At 44.4% G+C, this 19,329-nt stretch overlaps 2 protein-coding genes across 5 annotated transcripts in view; one reads left to right on the forward strand and one right to left on the reverse strand.

Moving 5' to 3' along the window:
- Positions 1–3,613: 3,613 nt before the first annotated feature.
- FICD (FIC domain protein adenylyltransferase) lies at positions 3,614–13,023 on the forward strand. Of its 3 annotated transcripts, XM_036220457.1 has the most exons (4): positions 3,648–3,706; positions 3,845–4,205; positions 5,265–5,621; positions 10,179–11,301. In XM_036220457.1, the coding sequence occupies exons 3-4, from the start codon at positions 5,321–5,323 to the stop codon at positions 11,252–11,254; spliced, it is 1,377 nt and encodes a 458-aa protein (XP_036076350.1). In that variant the 5' UTR covers positions 3,648–3,706; positions 3,845–4,205; positions 5,265–5,320; the 3' UTR covers positions 11,255–11,301. The 3 variants fall into 3 exon arrangements, with proteins under 3 accessions (XP_016015507.1, XP_036076350.1, XP_016015508.1); XM_016160021.2 differs by lacking the exon at positions 3,845–4,205 and having other exon boundaries at positions 3,614–3,706; positions 10,179–13,023; XM_016160022.2 differs by lacking the exon at positions 3,648–3,706 and having other exon boundaries at positions 3,742–4,205.
- A 1,256-nt stretch (positions 13,024–14,279) lies between these two features.
- SART3 (spliceosome associated factor 3, U4/U6 recycling protein) overlaps positions 14,280–19,329 on the reverse strand; it is a 30,145-nt gene continuing 25,095 nt past the window's right edge. For both annotated transcript variants that reach the window (XM_016160018.2, XM_016160019.2), the window contains exons 16-19: positions 17,801–18,255; positions 17,105–17,257; positions 16,006–16,196; positions 14,280–15,360 (exon numbers count right to left, since the gene is read on the reverse strand). In XM_016160018.2, the coding sequence (XP_016015504.2) occupies positions 15,183–15,360; positions 16,006–16,196; positions 17,105–17,257; positions 17,801–18,255 (977 nt within the window). In that variant the 3' untranslated portion in view covers positions 14,280–15,182. The remainder of the gene's footprint in view (positions 15,361–16,005; positions 16,197–17,104; positions 17,258–17,800; positions 18,256–19,329) is intronic.

Here is a 19,329-nt window from a genome sequence, read left to right on the forward strand (position 1 = left end):
CCATGCATGGATATAATAGGCATCAACTTCAAGGTGGCCGTTAACTGTGGGAGGGAAGGAAAGGAATGTGATAAGGGGAGAGGATGCCCGAGAGCTTTGGTGTTTGGTAATATGATACACTATTTAGTATTTCTTAAGCTGGGTGACAGGCACACGGGTACCCACTGTATTAGCTATGCCTTCTGGATGTCTGAAAATATCACAATTTAAAAATAGACGGCATAGAAAAATATCTAGTACAGTTGTACCTGGGTATTTTTTCTTCTTATTATTTGTGCCTTCTATTATATCTATAATATCTTGTCTTGCTTTAAAGAAATAGTTGGTTATTTAAACAAGAAAAAAAAAGCAGTTATGTTTAATTTTTTGGAAGTAAGAAATATCACTTCCCCAAATAATTTGCTCTGAAAACACTTATTTGCATGTCTGAGATGTTAACAAATTGGTGAAAATCAATTCATCACTGTATGACATGTGTATATTGAGTCCAGAGCATGAACCATCGGCTCAGGGACACCCACACGGGGTCCCCAAAACTCTGTCTCTTGAGGGTGCCTCAGAAACTGGGCCTCACCCCACCGGGTATGAGTCACGAGGATTAACCATTAGTCAGAGAGAAGGTTGCTGAGGCCTCTTATGCAGCAGCTTTAAGTTCGGAGAAAAAAAAAAAAACCAAGCAGGCTGGGAAAGGAGAGGAACATGGGCGTGAAGGGAGAGAGAACCGGTATGGCATGTTTTCTTTTAAACGAAGGTGAGTCATTCTGGAGCCATCCCAGTGCAGTATAGCCTCAAGTTGGGGAGTTTCGTGTTTCCTAAGCAATCCGACTCTGCCAGTAAGAAATGCTTGAAAGCTGTTTCTTAAAGATGCTTAAGTGTTTTGCTTTGTTTTGTGTTGTTTTATTTTGTTTTGTTTTGTTTTGTTTTGCATAATGGCCACATATCCCATGCAGCCACTTTCTAGTTCTTTATCAAGTGTCAAGGTAAACTTTTTAGAAAACTCCTCCATGGGCCACGGGGAGGCAATTTCTACCCAATACAGTATACTTAAGATGGAGAAAGCCAACTTTTCAATATCGCTTCAGGGACCATATTTTTCATGCATTTAACACAGTGGAATGCAAAGTAAAGAAAGAAAATTAAGTGTGCTCTCCTGACAATGGGGATTGAATGGGGAAAGTGATGCTAGGTGAATTACTGCCCCCTGGTGTCCACGTACAGTGGTGCAATCATTTGCTGAGAGTCATTTGTGTTTTCCTGCGTGGCCTTGCCACCATCTCCTGCCCATTTTAAAGGCCTTTAAGCAGGGAACTGGCAGCCCTCCATAGCCAGCAGGAAAACATGCCAACTGTTTAAAAATCTGGAGATTTTACTTTAAAATCTAGGCCTGAAATTGTTTTTAAAAAATTGGAAAAGCTGTCAACTTTTGGACTGCACCCCAGAGAAATAAATGTAGGCTAGAATTGAGAAACTCCTACCCACTTTGGATAAGGCAGGTGCCTCAGAGTCTCCACACTCCCACCTCTCCCTATTATCTCATTCCCAGGCAGTGTTACTCACTAAGAGTTCTTGTGAGTTTCTAGATTTGCTACCATGGCCTAAAGTCATTAAAGAGTTTACACTGGCATTCCAAGAAGGAGTAGATATGATAAAGGGTCTTTAAGTGTAGATGATTACATCACCTTATGCCTGGGAGGGGACAGAGGTCCACAAACCCTATCATATCCAGTCCAGGGAGATAAGTGACCCACTCGAGGTCACACAGCTGGTAAGCAGTGGGCTCTGCATTTGAACACAGATATGTCTGTCTGATCCCAAAGCCTCACTGCTTTCCACTCCAACCATCCCCCATAATTAGCTGGTTCCACAGCAGGCCCTCCTCTGCAGGACATTTTTATATTACTGCATAGACCATTAGAAGAGAAATTCAGGGGACTCTGAAAGAACAATGTTCAAGACCTTTGTTCAAAAAACAGAAACAAGAAGCTCCAGAAGTAATCACCATCCTCCATCGTTGGTCCTGCTTCAGATATTTCTTATTCAAGTCAATAAAATTTCTCAAGCATCTACCACATGCCATTCTCCATGCCAAGGGCTTGGATTTGGGGAAATTGAGGACTAGTTACAAGTTATAAACAGGGAACCCACTGGCAAGGGCCAAAGCTGTTTGGTTCTTCACCTCGCAATGTCCCCCCATGGTCTCTTTCATAACAGTACACCTCTGGTGGCCTGTACCTGGACACTTCCTTTTGTGCTATCGGTCAATGGCTTCCCTAAACTGGAATCAGACTGAGACCTACAAAATGCCAATGGGGTCTCTCCCCAGTAGTTAGAGCTCTGACAGGTTCTTCTGCAGATAACAAATAAAAGAACAATGACTTGGTGTCTTTTCTGGGAAAAATTGCAACAGCAGATGCTTATTAAGTGTTTGTTCTGTGCCAGGCACATAGGATCTCACTTTGCTCTCACACAAAACCCAATGAGGATGTACTTTCATCACATTACCTCATCTTACAGAAACACAAATGGGATAAGCAAGGTGAAGTCACTTGCAAAATGTACTGTTTGCAAATGGCAGAGCTGGGATTTGAACCCAAGGTTCTGTGGCCCCAGTGGTGACACCCACAATAACTACCTGGGAATGGCTTCCAAGAAGAATGTGTGTCTGGAGGAGGTCAGGTTTGGAAGCTCACTAGGCCTTCTGCAGCAGGGTGGGAGCTGAGCTGTTAACACCGAAAGTTGGCTTACCAGACAGAAGCAGAGCTGCCACACTGATGATGCCTCTCTTGGGCAGCCTCACAGTCTGTTGTCCCAGAATTATGCTGTTTTGTGATTAAGCTGTTTTCACTAAATAGTCTCCCCCTTCACCACAGCCCAAACTGGGGACTCCTGTTGGCACTGAATTGACACCAAAGACCACCGGTTGACATAATATTTTAATGCTCATCATTTATGGGCACGTCGTAGACATCTTGTTCAATATTTGAGAATTAAGATGGAGACTTCCGCTCTCTACGTAAAGATAAAATCCTCTCTCTTTCTCTGGGAAGCGAAAAGAAGCAGCCAGGCCCTTCTCTGAAGGATTCAAATTTAAAAGTCAAGGAGGAAGAGAGAAGGTGAGAGAAAGGAGAAAGAATGCAGCCCCGGTAGCATAGGGTGGAGGATGAGAACACCACTGTGAAGTCAGACTAACAGGGTAAAGAGATGCAAACCATCAGTATCTTCATTTTACACCTAAGGAAACTGAGGTCAGGAAAGATGAACTCTGATGAGACCTGTGAGAAGGGCAGCATCTCCAAGAGGCCAGAACTCCGAGTTTCCGAGTTCCCCTGCCTACACCTTATGGGGCCCCAAACCGCATCCGCCCCGGGCTTTTTTCCGCACCTGCTACTCTGGCCAGTCGCCCAGGTCCCGCCCTTCCATGTCCTTTATTGGCTGCTGCGGGCACGAGACCAACGCAAGAGCTAACCAATGGAAGTGGCCCACGGCGAGCCTTACCCCGGGAAGGCGACGCGGACGCAAGAACCCGGAAATGCGAGGGGCGGACCAGTGCAGAAAGCCAATCCGCCAAGACGACGATGGCGGACCGACCAATGGCGAGTCGCCAAAGGCGGGGCCAGAAGTCGGTGACGGAAAAGGTCCTGGGAGCCGGCGCCGCGGAGCCTGCGAATGCGGGGAAGACGGCCACAGAGTCTGGCAACTGTGTGCGGTGAGGAGGGGTCGAACCCGAGGGTCTCCGAAGAAGCGAACTGGGGAGGGTGCAACAAGGCAGCGAGGCCAAGGGAGGGGTTCGGAAAGGGGCGTCTCCCCAGAGTAACTTTAATCCAGTCCCCTCGCCTCTCCTCAGTTTCCCCTTTCCTGTTCTAATGAGGGGTGAGAGATTCGCGCCTTCCAGAACGCACTTCTTCCTCCTGGGCACACACCGGCGTCAGCCGCGAACTCCAACCTCGCCGGGAAACCGGTCCTTCGGGAAGCGCGCCCAGACCACCTGGACTAATCACCTGGGTGCACACCGTCGTGCGTACCCCCAAAGCACGCCAAGCACTCGCCCATTAGAGCGCGTACTAAGCTATTTCTGAATCAACGTGTCAGGCTCCCCCATTGGACTCACAGCCCTGAGCGATCAGAAACCTAGTCAACCATTTCTGGGTCTTGGTGGCCTAGCACCAGGAGCAGTCCGGAGCAGGTGCACAGGCACTGCTTACAAGGTAGATGTGAAGTTACAGGCACTCTGAACTCAGACGCACGGGGGATTCTTGATACCTGTTTGTGAGCCTTCTGGGTATTGACTTATCCTGTCTCTGCATTGTTTCTCTTGGAGCTGGAGTAGCTTGCCTTCTCGGGGTAGTGAGGGTTAAGTGAGATAATGCATGGCCAGTACTTAGCTCACCACTCAGCACACCATAGTTGCCCTATAAATGCTACTGATAGCATAATGGGGCTCACATACCTGGCCTCTCCATTCCCAGTGCCAGCCCCAAGCACATGCACACTGTCACAGAAGGCAAGTGGTCAGCCACTCTGGCCCACACCCTGAGTTTTTGAGATGCTTGGCCTGTCTGGACTCTAGACAGCATCCTGCTGGACAGGCCAGGAAAGAAAGGCCAGAGAGGGGATCAGCATTGTGGTTAATATCAGGGTGAGGGCAAGAAGAGATGGCCACCCATATGGCAATAAATTAGGACACCAAACAGTTGTGCTTATGCTTATCAAAGAACGGGCCTTAAAATTGCCTTAGCCAATCTGGGGGGGGGGGGGTGTGTGTGTGTGTCCGTCCCCAGACACCCAGTGTTTGGTGTCAGAGGGCACAGAATTTGTGGGGAAGCGGGAGACTTTAGAGCCATGGGATCCTGAATTCAAGTCTTACAGCTGTCACTTGCTCACTGGGTGATTTCAGGCAAGGGACTTCACCTCTCTGCGCTTGTTTCCTCATCTGGAGGGGGTGGTGATGATAGCATCAGTTCCTCTTGAAGACTGCAAGAGAAAGTATGTGTAGGTCTTTAGCATAGCATAGGACCTGGTGCACAGTTAAGTGCTTAATAAATGTTGAGCAGCGGCGATATTGCTTTTCAGTCACACCACTCTGGAGGTGGCACCAAATCCTTCCAGGCTGGCCCCTCCCCGTTTATATCCACTCCTTGCTTGCCCCTACCTCCTGGTCATAGTTAAGAGGTATGGGGGTCTCCAGGCCCTAGCTGGAATCAGGAACGTATCCTAAACATATTACTTCCCCTACTTCATCTCCTACAACTCTTGGTTCCTTGCAGATCCAGCACTCTCAGACAACTGTGGATATGTGCAAGGGGCCCACCCCTGAGTCCAGATGACACTCATGTTGATGGCTTCAGTGATGGCAGTGACTGAACCAAAATGGGTCTCAGTCGGGGGCCGCTTCCTGTGGGTGATGCTGCTGAGCATGGTGCTGGGGTCCCTGCTGGCCCTGCTGCTGCCGCTGGGGGCCATGGAGGAGCAGTGTTTGGCCTTGCTCAAAAGCTTCTATCTGCTCAGGAGCAAGTTGGACAGGGCACAGCATGCTAACACCAAGTGCACCAGCCCATCCACAGAACTCAGTGTCACCTCCAAGGACGCAGCACTGCTGGTGGTCAAGACCAAGGCCTCTCCAGGTAAGACAGAATGACTATCTGTCCTCAATGCTTTTATTTTTGGATTATGCTACATTTTGTTTACCTATTCATAATTTGTGTTTACACTTTTTAATTTATTGGGGTATCATTAGTTAAAAACATAAACTTTAGGTGTACAACTTTATGACATCTGTATACACTCGTGTGCTCACAACCCAGAGTCTAGTTTCCTTCCGTCACCACATATTTGACCCCTTTAACCCTCTTCATCCTCCCCTCAACTACCTTCCTCTCTGGTAATCACCATTCTGTTGTATCTGTGTGCATTTTTTGTTTGTTTGTTTTATGTGTTCATTTGTTGCTTTTGCTTTATATCCCACATAAGATTCTTGCCCTTTAACCTCTGACGTATTTCACTTAGCATGCTCTCAAGATCCATCCATGGTCTCAAATGGCAATATTTCATCTTTTAATTGCTGAGTAATATTCCATTGTATATAAGAACCACATCATCTTTGTCCAGTCATCCATCAAAGGACACTTAACATAGTTAACATAGGGATACATATATCTTTACAAATAAACGTTTTCAAATTTTTCTGGTAGATACACAGAAGAGGGGTTGCTGGGTCCTATAGTACCTTTTTTGAGGGACCTCCATACTGTTTTCCTTAGTGGCTGCACCAATTTACATTCCTTCCAGCAATGAGAGGGTTCCATTTTCTCCACATTCTCTCCAATGCTTGTTATATCTTGTCTTGTTGATAACAGCCATTCTAACAGGTGCGAGGTGATATCTCATGGAGGTTTTGATTTGCATTTCCCTTATAACGAGTGATGTTGAGCATCTTTTCATATATCTGTTGGCTATCTGTATGTCATCCTTGGAAAAGTGTATCAGTTCAGGTCCTCTGCCCATTTTTAAATCAGATTTGTTGTTATTGAGTTGTATGAGTTCTTTATATAATTTGAATATCAGTCCCTTATCAGAGGTATCATTTTCAAATATCTTCTCCCAGTTGGTTGCTTTTTTTGTTTTTTTGATGGTCGCTCTTGCTGTGCAGAAGCTTTTTAGTTTGATGTCATCTCATTTATTTTTGCTTTTTACTTCCCTTGCCTTTGGGGTCAAGTTCACAAAAACTTCTCTGAGACCAAGATTCTTAAGTTTAGTGCCTATGTTTTCTTCTATGTATTTTATTGCTTCAGGTCTTTAATCATTTTGAGTTAATTTTTGTCAGCAGTCTAGTTTCATTCTTTTGCTGTGGCTGTCCAGTTTTCCTAATGCCATTTATTGAAGAGCCTTTCCTTTCTCTATTGTTTTTGGCTCCTTAGTTGAAAATTAGTTGCCCGTATATGTGGGTTTATTTCTGGGCCTTCATTTCTGTTCCAGTGGTCTGTGTGTCTGTTTCTCTGCTAATACCATACTGTTTTGATTAGTGTAGCTCTGTAATAAAGTCTGAAGTCAGGGAGCGTGATGCCTCTGGCTTCGTATTTTGCTCAGGATTGCTCTGGCTATTCGGGGTCTTTTGTGGTTCCATACAAATTTAAGGATTTTTTTGAGTGGGGAGGTGGGAAAGAAGAAAAGAGTAAATGCCCTCCCTTGGCTTCTTTTTCCTCCTGCTCCCCACATTCCACAGCACCAACTCTTGACTTCTCCCTCCCCCAACATGGAAAGTAAAGAAAATATAAATATCTATACACACATACACACACCCCATTAGGAGTTTGATAGGGATTGTATTAAAGCTGTATATCGCTTTAGGAAATATGGGCATTTTAACTATGTTGATTCTTCCCGTCCATGAACTTGAGAATACCTTTACATTTCTTTGTGTCCTCTTCAATTTCTTTCAACAATGTCTTGTAATTTTCAACACAGAGATCCTTCACCTCCTTTGTTAAGTTTACTCCTAGGTATTTTATCCTTTTGTTGCAATTGTAAATGATACTGTTTTCTTCACTTTCCTTTGTGATGTTTCATTCTTAGTGTATAGGAATACAACAAATTTGTTTCCTACTCTACTGAATTTTGTTATTTCCAAGTTTGTTGGTGGTGGAGTCTTTAGGGTTTTCTGTATTTGGAACCAAATCATATGCAAATAATAAGTTTCATTTCATTCTCAGTTTGGATGCCCTTTCTTTTCATCTAATTGCTCTGGCAAAGACTTCCAGTACTATGTTGAAGAACAGTGACAAGAGTGGGTATCCTTGTCTTGTTTCTGATCTTAAAAGATACCTATTTTTCAACATTGAGTATATTAGCTGAGAGTGTGTCATATGTGGCCTTTTATTAAGTTGAAGTGCTTGCTTTCTACACCTACTTTTTTGAGTGTTTTAATCATAAATGGATTTTGTAACTGGTCAAATGCTTTTTCTGCATTTATTAATATGATTTTTTTCTTTGTTAATGTGGTATATCACATTGATTTGCAGTGTTGAACCATCCTTGCATCCCTGGAATTAACCCCACTCGATCTTGATGTATGATCCTTTTAATGCATTGTATTCGATTTGCTAGTTTAGGATTTTTGCATCTAATGCTCATCAGAGAGACTGGCCTGTGATTTTGTGTTGTCCTTGCCTAGTTTTGGTATCAGGGTAATGTTGGCCTTGTCAAATGAGTTACCAGGTATTCCCTACTTTTCTGTTTTTTGGAGGAGGTTTAGGATTGGTATTAAATCTTTGAATGTTTAGTAGAGTTCACCAGTGGAGCCATCTGGCTCTGGACTTTTGTTTTTCTGGAGGTCTTTGATTACTATTTCAATTTCCTTACTAGAAATGGGTCTTATTAGGTTTTCCAATTCTTTATAATTCAGCCTAGAAAGGCTGTATATTTCTAAGAATTTGTCCATTTCTTCTAGGTTATTGAGTCTGATAGCATATAGCCTTTCTTAGTATTATTGTACAATCCTTTGTATTTCTGAGGTGTCCATTTTAGCTTCTCGTCTTTCCTTTCTGATTGTGCGTCTTTTTTCCTCAATAAAGTCTGGCTAGAGGTTGGTCAATTTTGATTTTTTCAAAGAACAAGCTCTTTGACTCATTTTTTCTATTGTCTTTTTGTTCTGTTTCATTTATTTCCACTCTGATTTTTATTTCCTTCCTTTGACCCAACTTCAGGGTTTGTTTTTTCTAGTTCTTTAAGGTGTGATTTTTAGATTGCAAATTTTTCTTGTGGTAGGCCTATAATGCTATAAACTTCCTTCTTAGCTCTGCTTTTGCTGCATCCCAAAAATTTGGATATGTTGTTTTCATTTCCCTTCTCCCCCCACCCCCACCCCCACCCCTCCCCCTATGCTCTGCCGGGGTATTTGGGGTAGGGGAAGCAAGTCCATGCTCTCACGGCTCCACTTCCACCTGCCTCCACCGCCACCAGCAAAAGCTGTCAGCATGGCTGTGCTAAGACTTCCCAGCCACATTTACCTGGCCTGGCCTCCATGGGGAGCTAGGAAGAGAGAGACCTTCTACCAGAGAAAAACTGTTCTGCCCCTTTTACAATCCAGGCTGTACTGTGAAGGCTGCAGCCCAGCTTCTCCATTGTTGCCAGTGGATGCTGAGGAGCCTCATCTTTGTTCTTACCCCATCCCGCCTCCCCTACTCATTCCAGGACATCCATCTTCAGGTGTTCCAATGCTTGGATCTTTCAGGTGTGTGTGTGTTAAGCAGGGGATCCTTTGTTGAGTTACAGTTGTCCAACTTGTAAATTTAAGGGTAGGAGCAGTGAAGTCTACACTCTGCCATAATGCTGACATCACTCTCCTCCACACAGTCTCAAAGATGTATGCCCTGAGATCCCAACCTAAGCAAGCCGATAGGTGACACAGAGACACTAGTGTGGTGATAAGGGAGAAAAGGGGCTGCAGGCATACAACAGGAAGGCTCCCTGGAGGAGGGGATGCCTAAGCTGTGACCTGAGTATAAAGAGGAGTGACCCACGGGAACAGGCACAAGGGGAGAGTGTTCCAAGCCAAGACTAGATGATGAGAGCCTGAAACACTTGAACTGAAACCAGTCCATTATGTATTGCTCACACGGACTCAGTGCGGACTCAGGACTCAGTGCGGGGTTGGCAAAAGGAAGACTGGTAGTTGAATAGGGTCCAGCTGAGACGCAATCAACAGGTTAAAAGAATTAAAAGACCTAGAGATGGGAATGTCTCAGAGGCTAATACCAGTGGGGAGCTATTCAAAGCCTGGCCTGCAGGGGCAGGGCAGGCACCATGAGGATGGATCACCAGAACAACCAAGAGCCAGAGAAGATACAGGGAAGGGCCATGAGATGAGAGCTGTGGACACAGAGGAATACGTCCACTCGCTATGGCCGTCAGAAGGCAGGGCATCAAGTGATGCCTCCTAGGGTACAGAGAATGGCTCTGAGGACAAGTGGACAATTAACAGCCTACCGCCCCATGGGGCTGTGGGGAACAAACACATCCATAAATGTAGTGGTCCTAGGCACACTGAAGAGCAGAAACAGCATGGCTAGAACGAGCCCCGAGGCCATGGCTTCCCCTGGGGGCCTAGCACAGTTGACAGCTCACCTGAACATCCTTTGCCACTTCCTGCCCTCCTTGACGGTGCTTCTTTGGCTCTTTTCTAGCTGCTAACTTGGAAGCTAAAGCAGCTTTGAACCAAGCTCTGGAAATGAAACGCCAGGGCAAGCGGGAGAAAGCCCACAAACTCTTCTTGCACGCCCTCAAGATGGACCCAGACTTTGTGGATGCGCTCAACGAGTTTGGCATCTTCTCGGAAGAAGACAAGGACATCATCCAGGCAGATTACTTGTACACCAGAGCGTTGACCATTTCCCCCTACCATGAGAAAGCACTGGTCAACCGGGACCGGACGCTGCCACTGGTAGAGGAGATCGACCAGAGGTACTTCAGCATCATCGATAGCAAAGTGAAGAAGGTCATGTCCATCCCCAAAGGCAACTCAGCATTGCGAAGAGTCATGGAGGAAACATACTACCATCACATCTACCACACAGTTGCGATCGAGGGCAACACCCTCACCCTCTCAGAAATCAGGCACATCCTGGAGACCCGCTACGCTGTGCCAGGGAAAAGCCTGGAGGAGCAGAACGAGGTCATTGGCATGCATGCAGCAATGAAGTACGTCAACACCACACTGGTTTCCCGCATTGGGTCTGTCACCATCAGCGATGTGTTGGAGATCCACCGGCGGGTGCTGGGATATGTGGATCCGGTGGAAGCTGGCAGGTTTCGGACAACACAGGTCCTTGTGGGCCACCACATCCCTCCCCATCCCCAAGATGTAGAAAAGCAGATGCAGGAGTTCATACAGTGGCTCAATTCTGAGGACGCCATGAATCTGCACCCAGTTGAGTTTGCAGCCTTGGCCCATTATAAACTCGTTTACATCCACCCTTTCATCGACGGCAATGGAAGGACCTCACGCCTGCTGATGAACCTCATCCTAATGCAGGCAGGCTACCCACCCATCACCATCCTTAAGGAGCAAAGATCTGAGTACTACCACGTACTAGAAGTTGCCAACGAAGGCGACGTGAGGCCATTCATCCGTTTCATTGCCAAGTGTACGGAAACCACTCTGGACACCCTGCTTTTCGCCACAACAGAATACCCAGTGGCGCTGCCAGAGGCCAAACCCAACCACTCTGGGTTCAAGGAGACACTACCTGTGAAACCTTAACCCTCTAAATCCTCCCTTGGTGACAAGGAACATCCAGGAGGAGGAAAAAAAAAAATCAAAGAAGCTGATCATTTCTAGAAACCTTGTTGTCTCCCAAAGCAAAAGGAGATAGATAAGGGACTTAAACATTCTTTACCTCCAAATGTTTTTTAAAGAAAAAAACTAAATTATTAAGCCTTGTCTATAAGATAACTTATAATTCAGCCAAGTTATTTATTTTCTTTTGAGTTAGGAAGTGTATGATATCTGCTCTCTGTGCTGGTGGCCCCTGTTCATGTGGTGGTCCCAGTAGACTTTGGGGGCACCAGTGCTTATGTGACCAGAAGTTTCTGGAGTAGAATTTGCACTAAGTTGGGAAAGAGGCCAGGAGCTGTAGGATGAGCTCCAGAGCCAAAGGACTAACTCCTCTAAGTCTTTCTTTGAAACGGGCTCCAAGGTTCTGTTCTGTGACTCTACCTGGGAAGTCACCACTCCTGGGGAGAACTGGTCCAGTTTTGAGAAATGATTGAAAGCTTGCTTACTTAGAGGATTCTGTTCCCCTACAAAGAGATTAGTGTTGTAACTAATTCTTAGTAGTAGAGCAAACTTCGAGATATGAATGTTGAAACATTTCTAGTTTGATACCCTGCTTATTTCAAGGAAGAGTATGAGCCACAGTCTGCAAACTCTGGTGCCAAAGGCTATTTTTCCATTTTGAGGCTATTTTAAGAATAGGGGAGTGGCCAGCCTAGTTTTCTTTTTCTATCACTGTTTCTTTCATTTCATTTGCAGCAACTCAGACCAGATGTTTTAGTCTAAAAGTTCTCTGGGATTTCACCAAACAACTGAATCATACTGCAAATCAAATATTGTCCAAGTGGGCAAGTCTGCCCTTACCCACCATCCTCTGAGTTCAATGCCTTCTGATGTTAAGGAACAGATCTAAGAAAACAGATGCCACATCAACACCAAATAAGCATTTTTGACGATGAGAGTACCAGTTTCCACTGAACCACAGAAAATCTCTAACCAGAGCTGGGACATGTCTCTTTTATTGTTCAGCTTTATCTACTTACCAACCTGACCCCTACACCTCCCACAGCCACTACTGTCCAGCATCCCCTCAGGGAAGCAGAACTGATTGCCTTGGAGTGGCCTTATTTTTCTAGCAACTTATAGAATGTTATATGTAATATGGCCAAGTTGTCATTCTATGGAAGTAGAATCTTCTCTTCCAATCATATAAGGCACAGGTGCCAATATAACTGCTGCTGCTTAAGAAGTCAGAATGGTCAGAAATCTTTGGGTTCCTCTTCTAGGGACAAAGTCCATGATGTCTAACACTGTACTGCACTTTTGTCAGTATCTGATGGTGAATATATACAGGGTGTTGCCTCTGGTTTGAGAATTCAGATCCTGATAGTAATAACGGCACTATTCTTATGTAGCAAGTGTTTACAGTTGTTACCTAATTATATAATCTCGGAGTGATTTTCCAAAAGATTAAGGAAAATAAGTGTAAACATATATGAAATGGCCCCGAGTGATAGTTATTCAAACCTTTATAGAAAATATTTTCATACTTGTATGCTACCCTAAGGTATTTCTTAAACCTTAACTCTTTTATTGTCTTGGTTTTATAAGCATACCAAGGAGGCCTGACAGCAGTGCTTGCTTTGTACTATAGAAATTGGCACTTTAGCTATATGTGAAGGATATTATTTTAACAAATAACTGACTCTAATATTAAAGTATTTTATTAAATAAATGCCTAAGACTTTGCTGTCTTATTCAAGAGATGATCCATTTGTCAGAAGGATGCAGAGATTATTTTCAAAACCTTAGCCCTATTAGGATTCTGGTAGTGAAACAGATCTGAGACAGTACTTTCAACAGGAACACCAGACAGAACTAGTTGGGTAAGCTGCCCACCTCGGTTGAAAGGAACAGATCACTGACTTTTCACTAAGACTCAAGTAACTGAAATAGTTTTTCATGTTTCTACTTACCATGAGTTCACGATTTTCTGAGGAAAACACATAAACCTAGTCATTCCTGAAAATCCACTTACAGAATAGTCAACACCCCAAACCAAAACTGGGTCCTGCTCAAGTCTGAAAAGGCTCAGCTCTGTTATGAGCCTATGTTAACATTTGAGACTATGAAGTAAGGTCAGAGGACTGGCCAATAACAAGAAAATAAAATAGTGAAATATGAAGCAAGCAAAGAGTAAAAACACCTGAACCTAGATTGATAAGGAGATATTCATGGCTCTTCATTGTAGGTCCCCAATTGTCCCAAATCCTCATCCACAGAACAGGCTTCAGCAGGACAGTTGCCATTCTAGAGAACATGGTTTTTTCTGACTGCTTATGAGGTGAGAAATAGCCACTGCTTGAATTTAATTCAGATTACTCCAAACAAAAAAAAAAAATGTTTTTGTGCAAAAATGTAGACAAGGTAGAGGGGGGGACCTACACATTAAAAGACTTGAGCAGTTATCAACTAATCATAACTTACAGGGGGAACTGACATTTATGAAACGAGAAAACGAATTACTGCTAATGTTTTCAAGAATAATGCTAAAACTATGGCCTTTAAGTCCTTATCCCTTAGAGCCACATACTACAATATGACTGAAGAGTGTTATGATATCTGGGGTATCCCTCAAAATAGTATGGAAGGGGGAAGGAGGTGGAGGTAGAGATGAAGGAAATGGGCTATATGACGTGAGAAACACTGACATTCAATGATAGGCACATAGGAGTTTATGTCATTCTTTTTAAAATTTTCCATTAAAAAATGTTAAAAAAAAAAGTAGTGAAGCCTGATGCACAGAAAGTTACAAAAGATAAATGAGTTGGCTTCCATCATATCTGAAAGAATCCCATTTTTCTGCAGAGCATCTTTATAAAGGAAGTTCTCCCTACTAAATTCAATGTCGCTTTCAAAGTAATAAATATTTGATGAAGGGTAAAGAGCTTAAAAGCTAGAGGGTCAAACTGATAAACTGAAGTTTTAAAACTGAAGACACATCACAGCTGAAAAGATTTAAAGGCAACAATAGTATTTGACTTAGAAAAGTTCTATTTACACATCTATTAGGTAAAGCAAGGTATACCCATTTCAAAATACAGCCATGTGTGAATGTACAGCTGAGTACCATTCCACAAGAAGTTTTTAAGAGAACCTGGGTTTAACAGACAAAGCTAAATGGGGAAAATTTAAGTTTGCACTTGACATGGTATTTAAACTAAACCAAAGGACTGAAACTCAATATTTAGACAAAGAACACAGTCAACTACTCACTAGGCAAAGAAAATGGTCCACAGTAGATGGGACACAGAATTCCTATATAAAACAAATGTCACAAATATTTTGCTTTTAGGAAACATAAGGGGTTGACATGTCATTTACAAATACATAATATAAAAACACACAGCCCCCTTGAACAAAAATCCATCAAATTTTTTTGTGACTTCCCCTATCCCCACCCCTTTACTAAAATAGGCCATTCCGGTGAATTACTAGCATCTGCCATTTTTGTCTTTAAAAAATTAAGAGTGATGAGCATATGTGCTATGCAGAGTGTAAGAGAACTGTCTTATAAAAAGGGGACAGAGTTGGCCAAAAACACTTGGACAAGTGGGTCTCAAAAGAATGTGCTCAAGTTTCACTTCCATTTCTCACTCTTAAAAGACAAAAAAAAGAATCTGAGAAACTACACCCTGTGCCCAACCTGTGGAGTGACTGTTTTCCTCCTGTTGCCCTCAATATGAGGGAGCACTTAAAGCCTCTTCCTTGGACACCATTTTCCTGTCTAACCCAGAGGAAACTACGTGGGTGCAGGCGCTGCCGCAGGCCCTTCCATACCCAGAGTACAGCGGGATGACTGATGGGCCTCTTGGCCAGCATGAAGTAAGGGATTTCTCTTCTCTTAGAGTCTCATTCACTTCCTCAGAAGCAACTTCGCAAAATCAGCATTGGACATCTTGGGAGCCTCAGTGGTGGCTGCGGTGCTGACCGCTGGCTTTGGGGCAGGGCCATTCTCCGCCTGAGCTGCCGTAGTGCTTGGACGTTGTAGGGCGCGAGGCAGCAGAGAAAGCTGGGTCCTTCCCTTCCCCCGCCTGGAAGAGCAAATACTGAATGTACCCTTTCAAAGCAACAATTTATAACGCTTTAATTTGTGAAAATAAACCAGGATAGTCTTCAATCACTCAAAGTTAAAAGGTGAAAAGTAAAAAATAAGAATGATCGGCCACTGCCTAAGTTTTCTTGACTTTAGTAGGTAAAAAATCACTTTACCTTGGCCTTTTCCCCATTTTGGAAAGAACCGAACCTGTGCAATGTAGTCACCCATAGGGTAGATAAAAATGGCTGTAATCTTTCAGACCTCACCAAATCACCTCACAATTTCGCATTGTTATCCCTATCAAATAAAGACATAGCTTTTATGTGATGAAAGCCAGAGCTGTAAATTTTCCTAGCAAGCATACAGTTGCCAAGTTTTGTTTTAAACATGGATTCACCTGAGGATTTTAAAGTAATCAATGCCTGACGAAAATTTGACCTTAAGTAAATCACAAGTGTAAACTGGCAAACACCAGGAAAGGTTTCACTTCTAGGCTTGTACTCTGTATCACCCTGCTCTGGTGACTACAGTGGACAGCAGGCCCCGGCTTTCTGTCCTCACGTGCTTTACTAACAGGAAACAAATTCATCATGGTGCTGGCCCAGGCACAGTCTGCACTGGCTAGCATGCAAACACTTACGCTCCATATATCTGCCGTGGCACCATGGGGCCACCTGGTCCTTTCTTTGCTTCTGGCTTCTCTGGAACTTTCCTCTGAGGGGGATTGCTGATAGCCACTTTGATGACGTTCTCTTTAATAGTCATGCCATCCATCTTCATGACAGCCTGCGATGCCTGGGATTCATTTTCGTACTCCACATAGGCAAGGCCCTGAAAGAGACCAGAGCCAGGTCAGGCACTGCAGAGCCAGATGCAGCCTTCTCTTTCAAGTCAGGAGGCCAGGGCAGGCACCTCATTAATAGGCGACCTTCCCCACCACCACCATCTGTCTATAGGTTTAGTTCCCTGCCCTACCCTTCTTCCCTTTTTCTGTAATTAACTATAACTTTGGATAACTTTTTTATAGATTCAGTACATCTTGTGCTTACTCCAGACAAAAACAAAAACAAAAACAAAAAAAACAAAAAAAAAACAGACCAGTATAAATCTAGCAAACAGATGAGGTGGCCTGAACACGGGAGCACCCTTCAGCCTCCCCTTATTTCATATTCTTTAACATTCGATTAACCTGGATAAGAGCAGGGTGAGGGGAAGAGGTAACCCATACTAGTACTTAAACAACACTACTCAAAATGTGGTACAAAGAGGATTTAACAAGAGGCTGAGAAGGGGCCAGAGGGGAGGACGTGATAATGGTGAACCTGGTGGAAGGACGTGAGGAAATGGCTGGGAGACACAGTGAAAAGGATGAGTCTGGGCAAGAGGGAGGAGATTGCAGAGGATAGCCCCTCGCCCCAAGGCCCCATGGCTAGGGCTCCGCACTGTGCTTCCCACCGCCCTGCTAATTTGTGGTAGCTTTTTCTTTTTTTCCCCAAACGCTTTATTTCTTTTAGTGCAATTAGCCAAAAACAGGTTAATCTGGCTATAAATGCAAGTACAACCTAGTGCACCTATCCTTCTGTTAACTTATCATTTGTTTCTTAACAGACAAACTAGGAACCCACTCTAGAACCAAATACTCCCTGAACAAAGGACTAGGTTTCTCTGAGCCTAGTGCTTGGGTGTTGCAGGGCATGAGGCAGCAGAGAAAGCTGGGTCCTCCCTGCTCAGACACTGACCTTTGGTTTGCCGGCCCGGTTGGTAACCAGCCTGATGTCCCTCACGGTGCCATGAGCCTTACAGATCTCTTCCAGTTCCTCTTTAGTGCAGGAAAAAGGCAGACCCGAGATAAAAAGCTTGTGTTTCTCTAGGGCAGTGCTGTACCTGAACACCTACAGGAAGAAAGGAGGGGAAAAAAAATCAACAACTCAAGGCACAACCCAGCACACAGACCATACTCCAGCCAGTCCCAGCCGGGCACAACAGAGCTGACTATGGGTGCCAGGCATTGTTAACTGGGTCTGGGTCACCCTAGGCAAGTCACTTATCCTCTTCTCAAAGCCTCCACTTCCTCTTCTGTAAAATGGCAAGAATGAAAGTAGCTATTATGAGTTTGGATGAAGATCCAATGAACCAATTTGTACAACATTTAGCACAGTTCCTTGTCATCCCTAAGCATGCAATGGAAAGTAGCCATTATTACAATTCCTAATTTTATGGTCACCTGTCAACTAAGGCAAGCTCGAAGTGACTAAGGCATGAGTCAGACCTCAATTACCAAGCTTGGAATGATGGACCCCAGATAATGTGGAAATTTAGTCCTTAACAGGGTACATTATTCCATGCATATTTTAAATATTAGTTGCTGCATGAAAAAAATATTTAGTCTGTCTATAACAACCCTTCAAAACAGGCACTCTTTTCCGCAAACATACCTTAAAATCGGGATTTTTGCTCTTATCCACACAGGGGGAAACAAACATTGGCCTCCCTTCTACATTCTTCCGGTCCAACTCCAGTGCCTGCAGAGCCGATTTTTCTTCTTTAAACTCCACGTAGCAATACCCTCGGAAATCGCCCCGGTTGCTGAAGATGGGGCGAATCTCTACTACTTCCCCACAGGCTTCAAAAAGCGGTCGGAGCTTCACGTCTGGCTCCTCCATGCTGTAGGGCAGGTTGCTGACAAAGACAGTGATGCTATCCTTGCTGCTGTCATGGGGCACCTTGGGCACGTCCCTCTTCAGAACAGCTGCCCTCTCTTTCTGCTTTGAGGGAGGGTCGACATCTATGGGTGCGCTTTTCCCAAAAAGTCCTGTTTCCACTTCTAGGTCTTGTGCCTCTCCAGCTGAAGGAATGCTGTTCTCAACCCTTCTGCGTTTGGAAGGCTGCTCTACAGGTTGTCAAAAGAAAAGAAGCAATGATTAAGTATGTCTTCTCTGTAGTGAGCTGTTCCACATACGTGCCCTTCCCACTACAAATAGCTAGTCTGCCATAACTACAAGCGATAAATACTTCCCACTCCACACACCGAAATACACGTACCACACCCTTTATCAAATTTTTTTGGCTCCCTAGCTTGTCCTACTATTTTCTGGACCCTATTACATTCAGGTAAGTGGACCAAATCAAGTAGAACTGATCACGCTAAGTCCTTGCTGTCTACTTTTAATTATATAAAAGGTCAGAGGGTCTCAAAGTTCAGATGGCCCCTCTACTAGGAAACCTGGGTGAGCAAGGGCAAGATGGGGTTTAGGGCCTGCATTTAAACAAGTACCTTGTGAGTCTGAAGTATGCTTCACATGTAGGCCACACTTTGGAAAGCACTACAAAATGTCTACAGTTTCTAAAAACTTCTACTATTGTCGTGTTCTTTAACAGAGTATAACGACATTCTATTCCAACTCATTCTCCCCACTGCCTCCAGAGGGACAGTACTGAAACCCAAATGGCACTGGCCACCTACTTCCAGACCCTTCCATCAATTCTCGGCTGCTTCCCAATGAAGTCTAACCCCTGCATGCTGCATTTAAGAGCATCCCTGAGGGAGGCCCAGCCAGCTGGCCCGTCTGCTGCTTCAGCCTTATCACCCCTGCACCTGGCCCCCAACATGAACCAGGGCTCAAACCCAGTTAGTTATCTGCTAACCACAGAAAATACCAAGCTGTTTTGTGCCTTACACTTTGCTGATACTGGCTGTCTGGCTTCCCCCTTCTTTTTCACTTGACAGTCACTCCCCAGAGGCCAAAATGCATGCATCGCTTCCCCACAAACTTTCTTGCAGGGAGCTGACCCACTTAGTGCCATCATTTGGCTCCCATCATTATTCACACCTACATCTCCCATAGTCCCAATTACACATCACTGCAGTCACATGTCACATTCGCCTTACCCTGCTAAACTGGGAGCTCTGAAGGACAATGAGCTATGGTAGTCATTTCTGAAGGCCCCAAAAAGATGTGCAAGA

This window comes from Rousettus aegyptiacus, unplaced genomic scaffold (assembly GCF_014176215.1).
Source record: "Rousettus aegyptiacus isolate mRouAeg1 unplaced genomic scaffold, mRouAeg1.p scaffold_m13_p_5, whole genome shotgun sequence".
In the NCBI taxonomy this organism is placed as follows: Eukaryota; Metazoa; Chordata; class Mammalia; order Chiroptera; family Pteropodidae; genus Rousettus; species Rousettus aegyptiacus.

Coding starts and splice junctions, on each gene's coding strand:
- FICD (XM_016160021.2), top strand. CDS start 5,321: ATGACACTCATGTTGATGGCTTCAGTGATGGCAGTGACTGAACCAAAA. Junction 5,622..10,178: donor CAAGACCAAGGCCTCTCCAG/GTAAGACAGAAT, acceptor GCTCTTTTCTAG/CTGCTAACTTGGAAGCTAAA.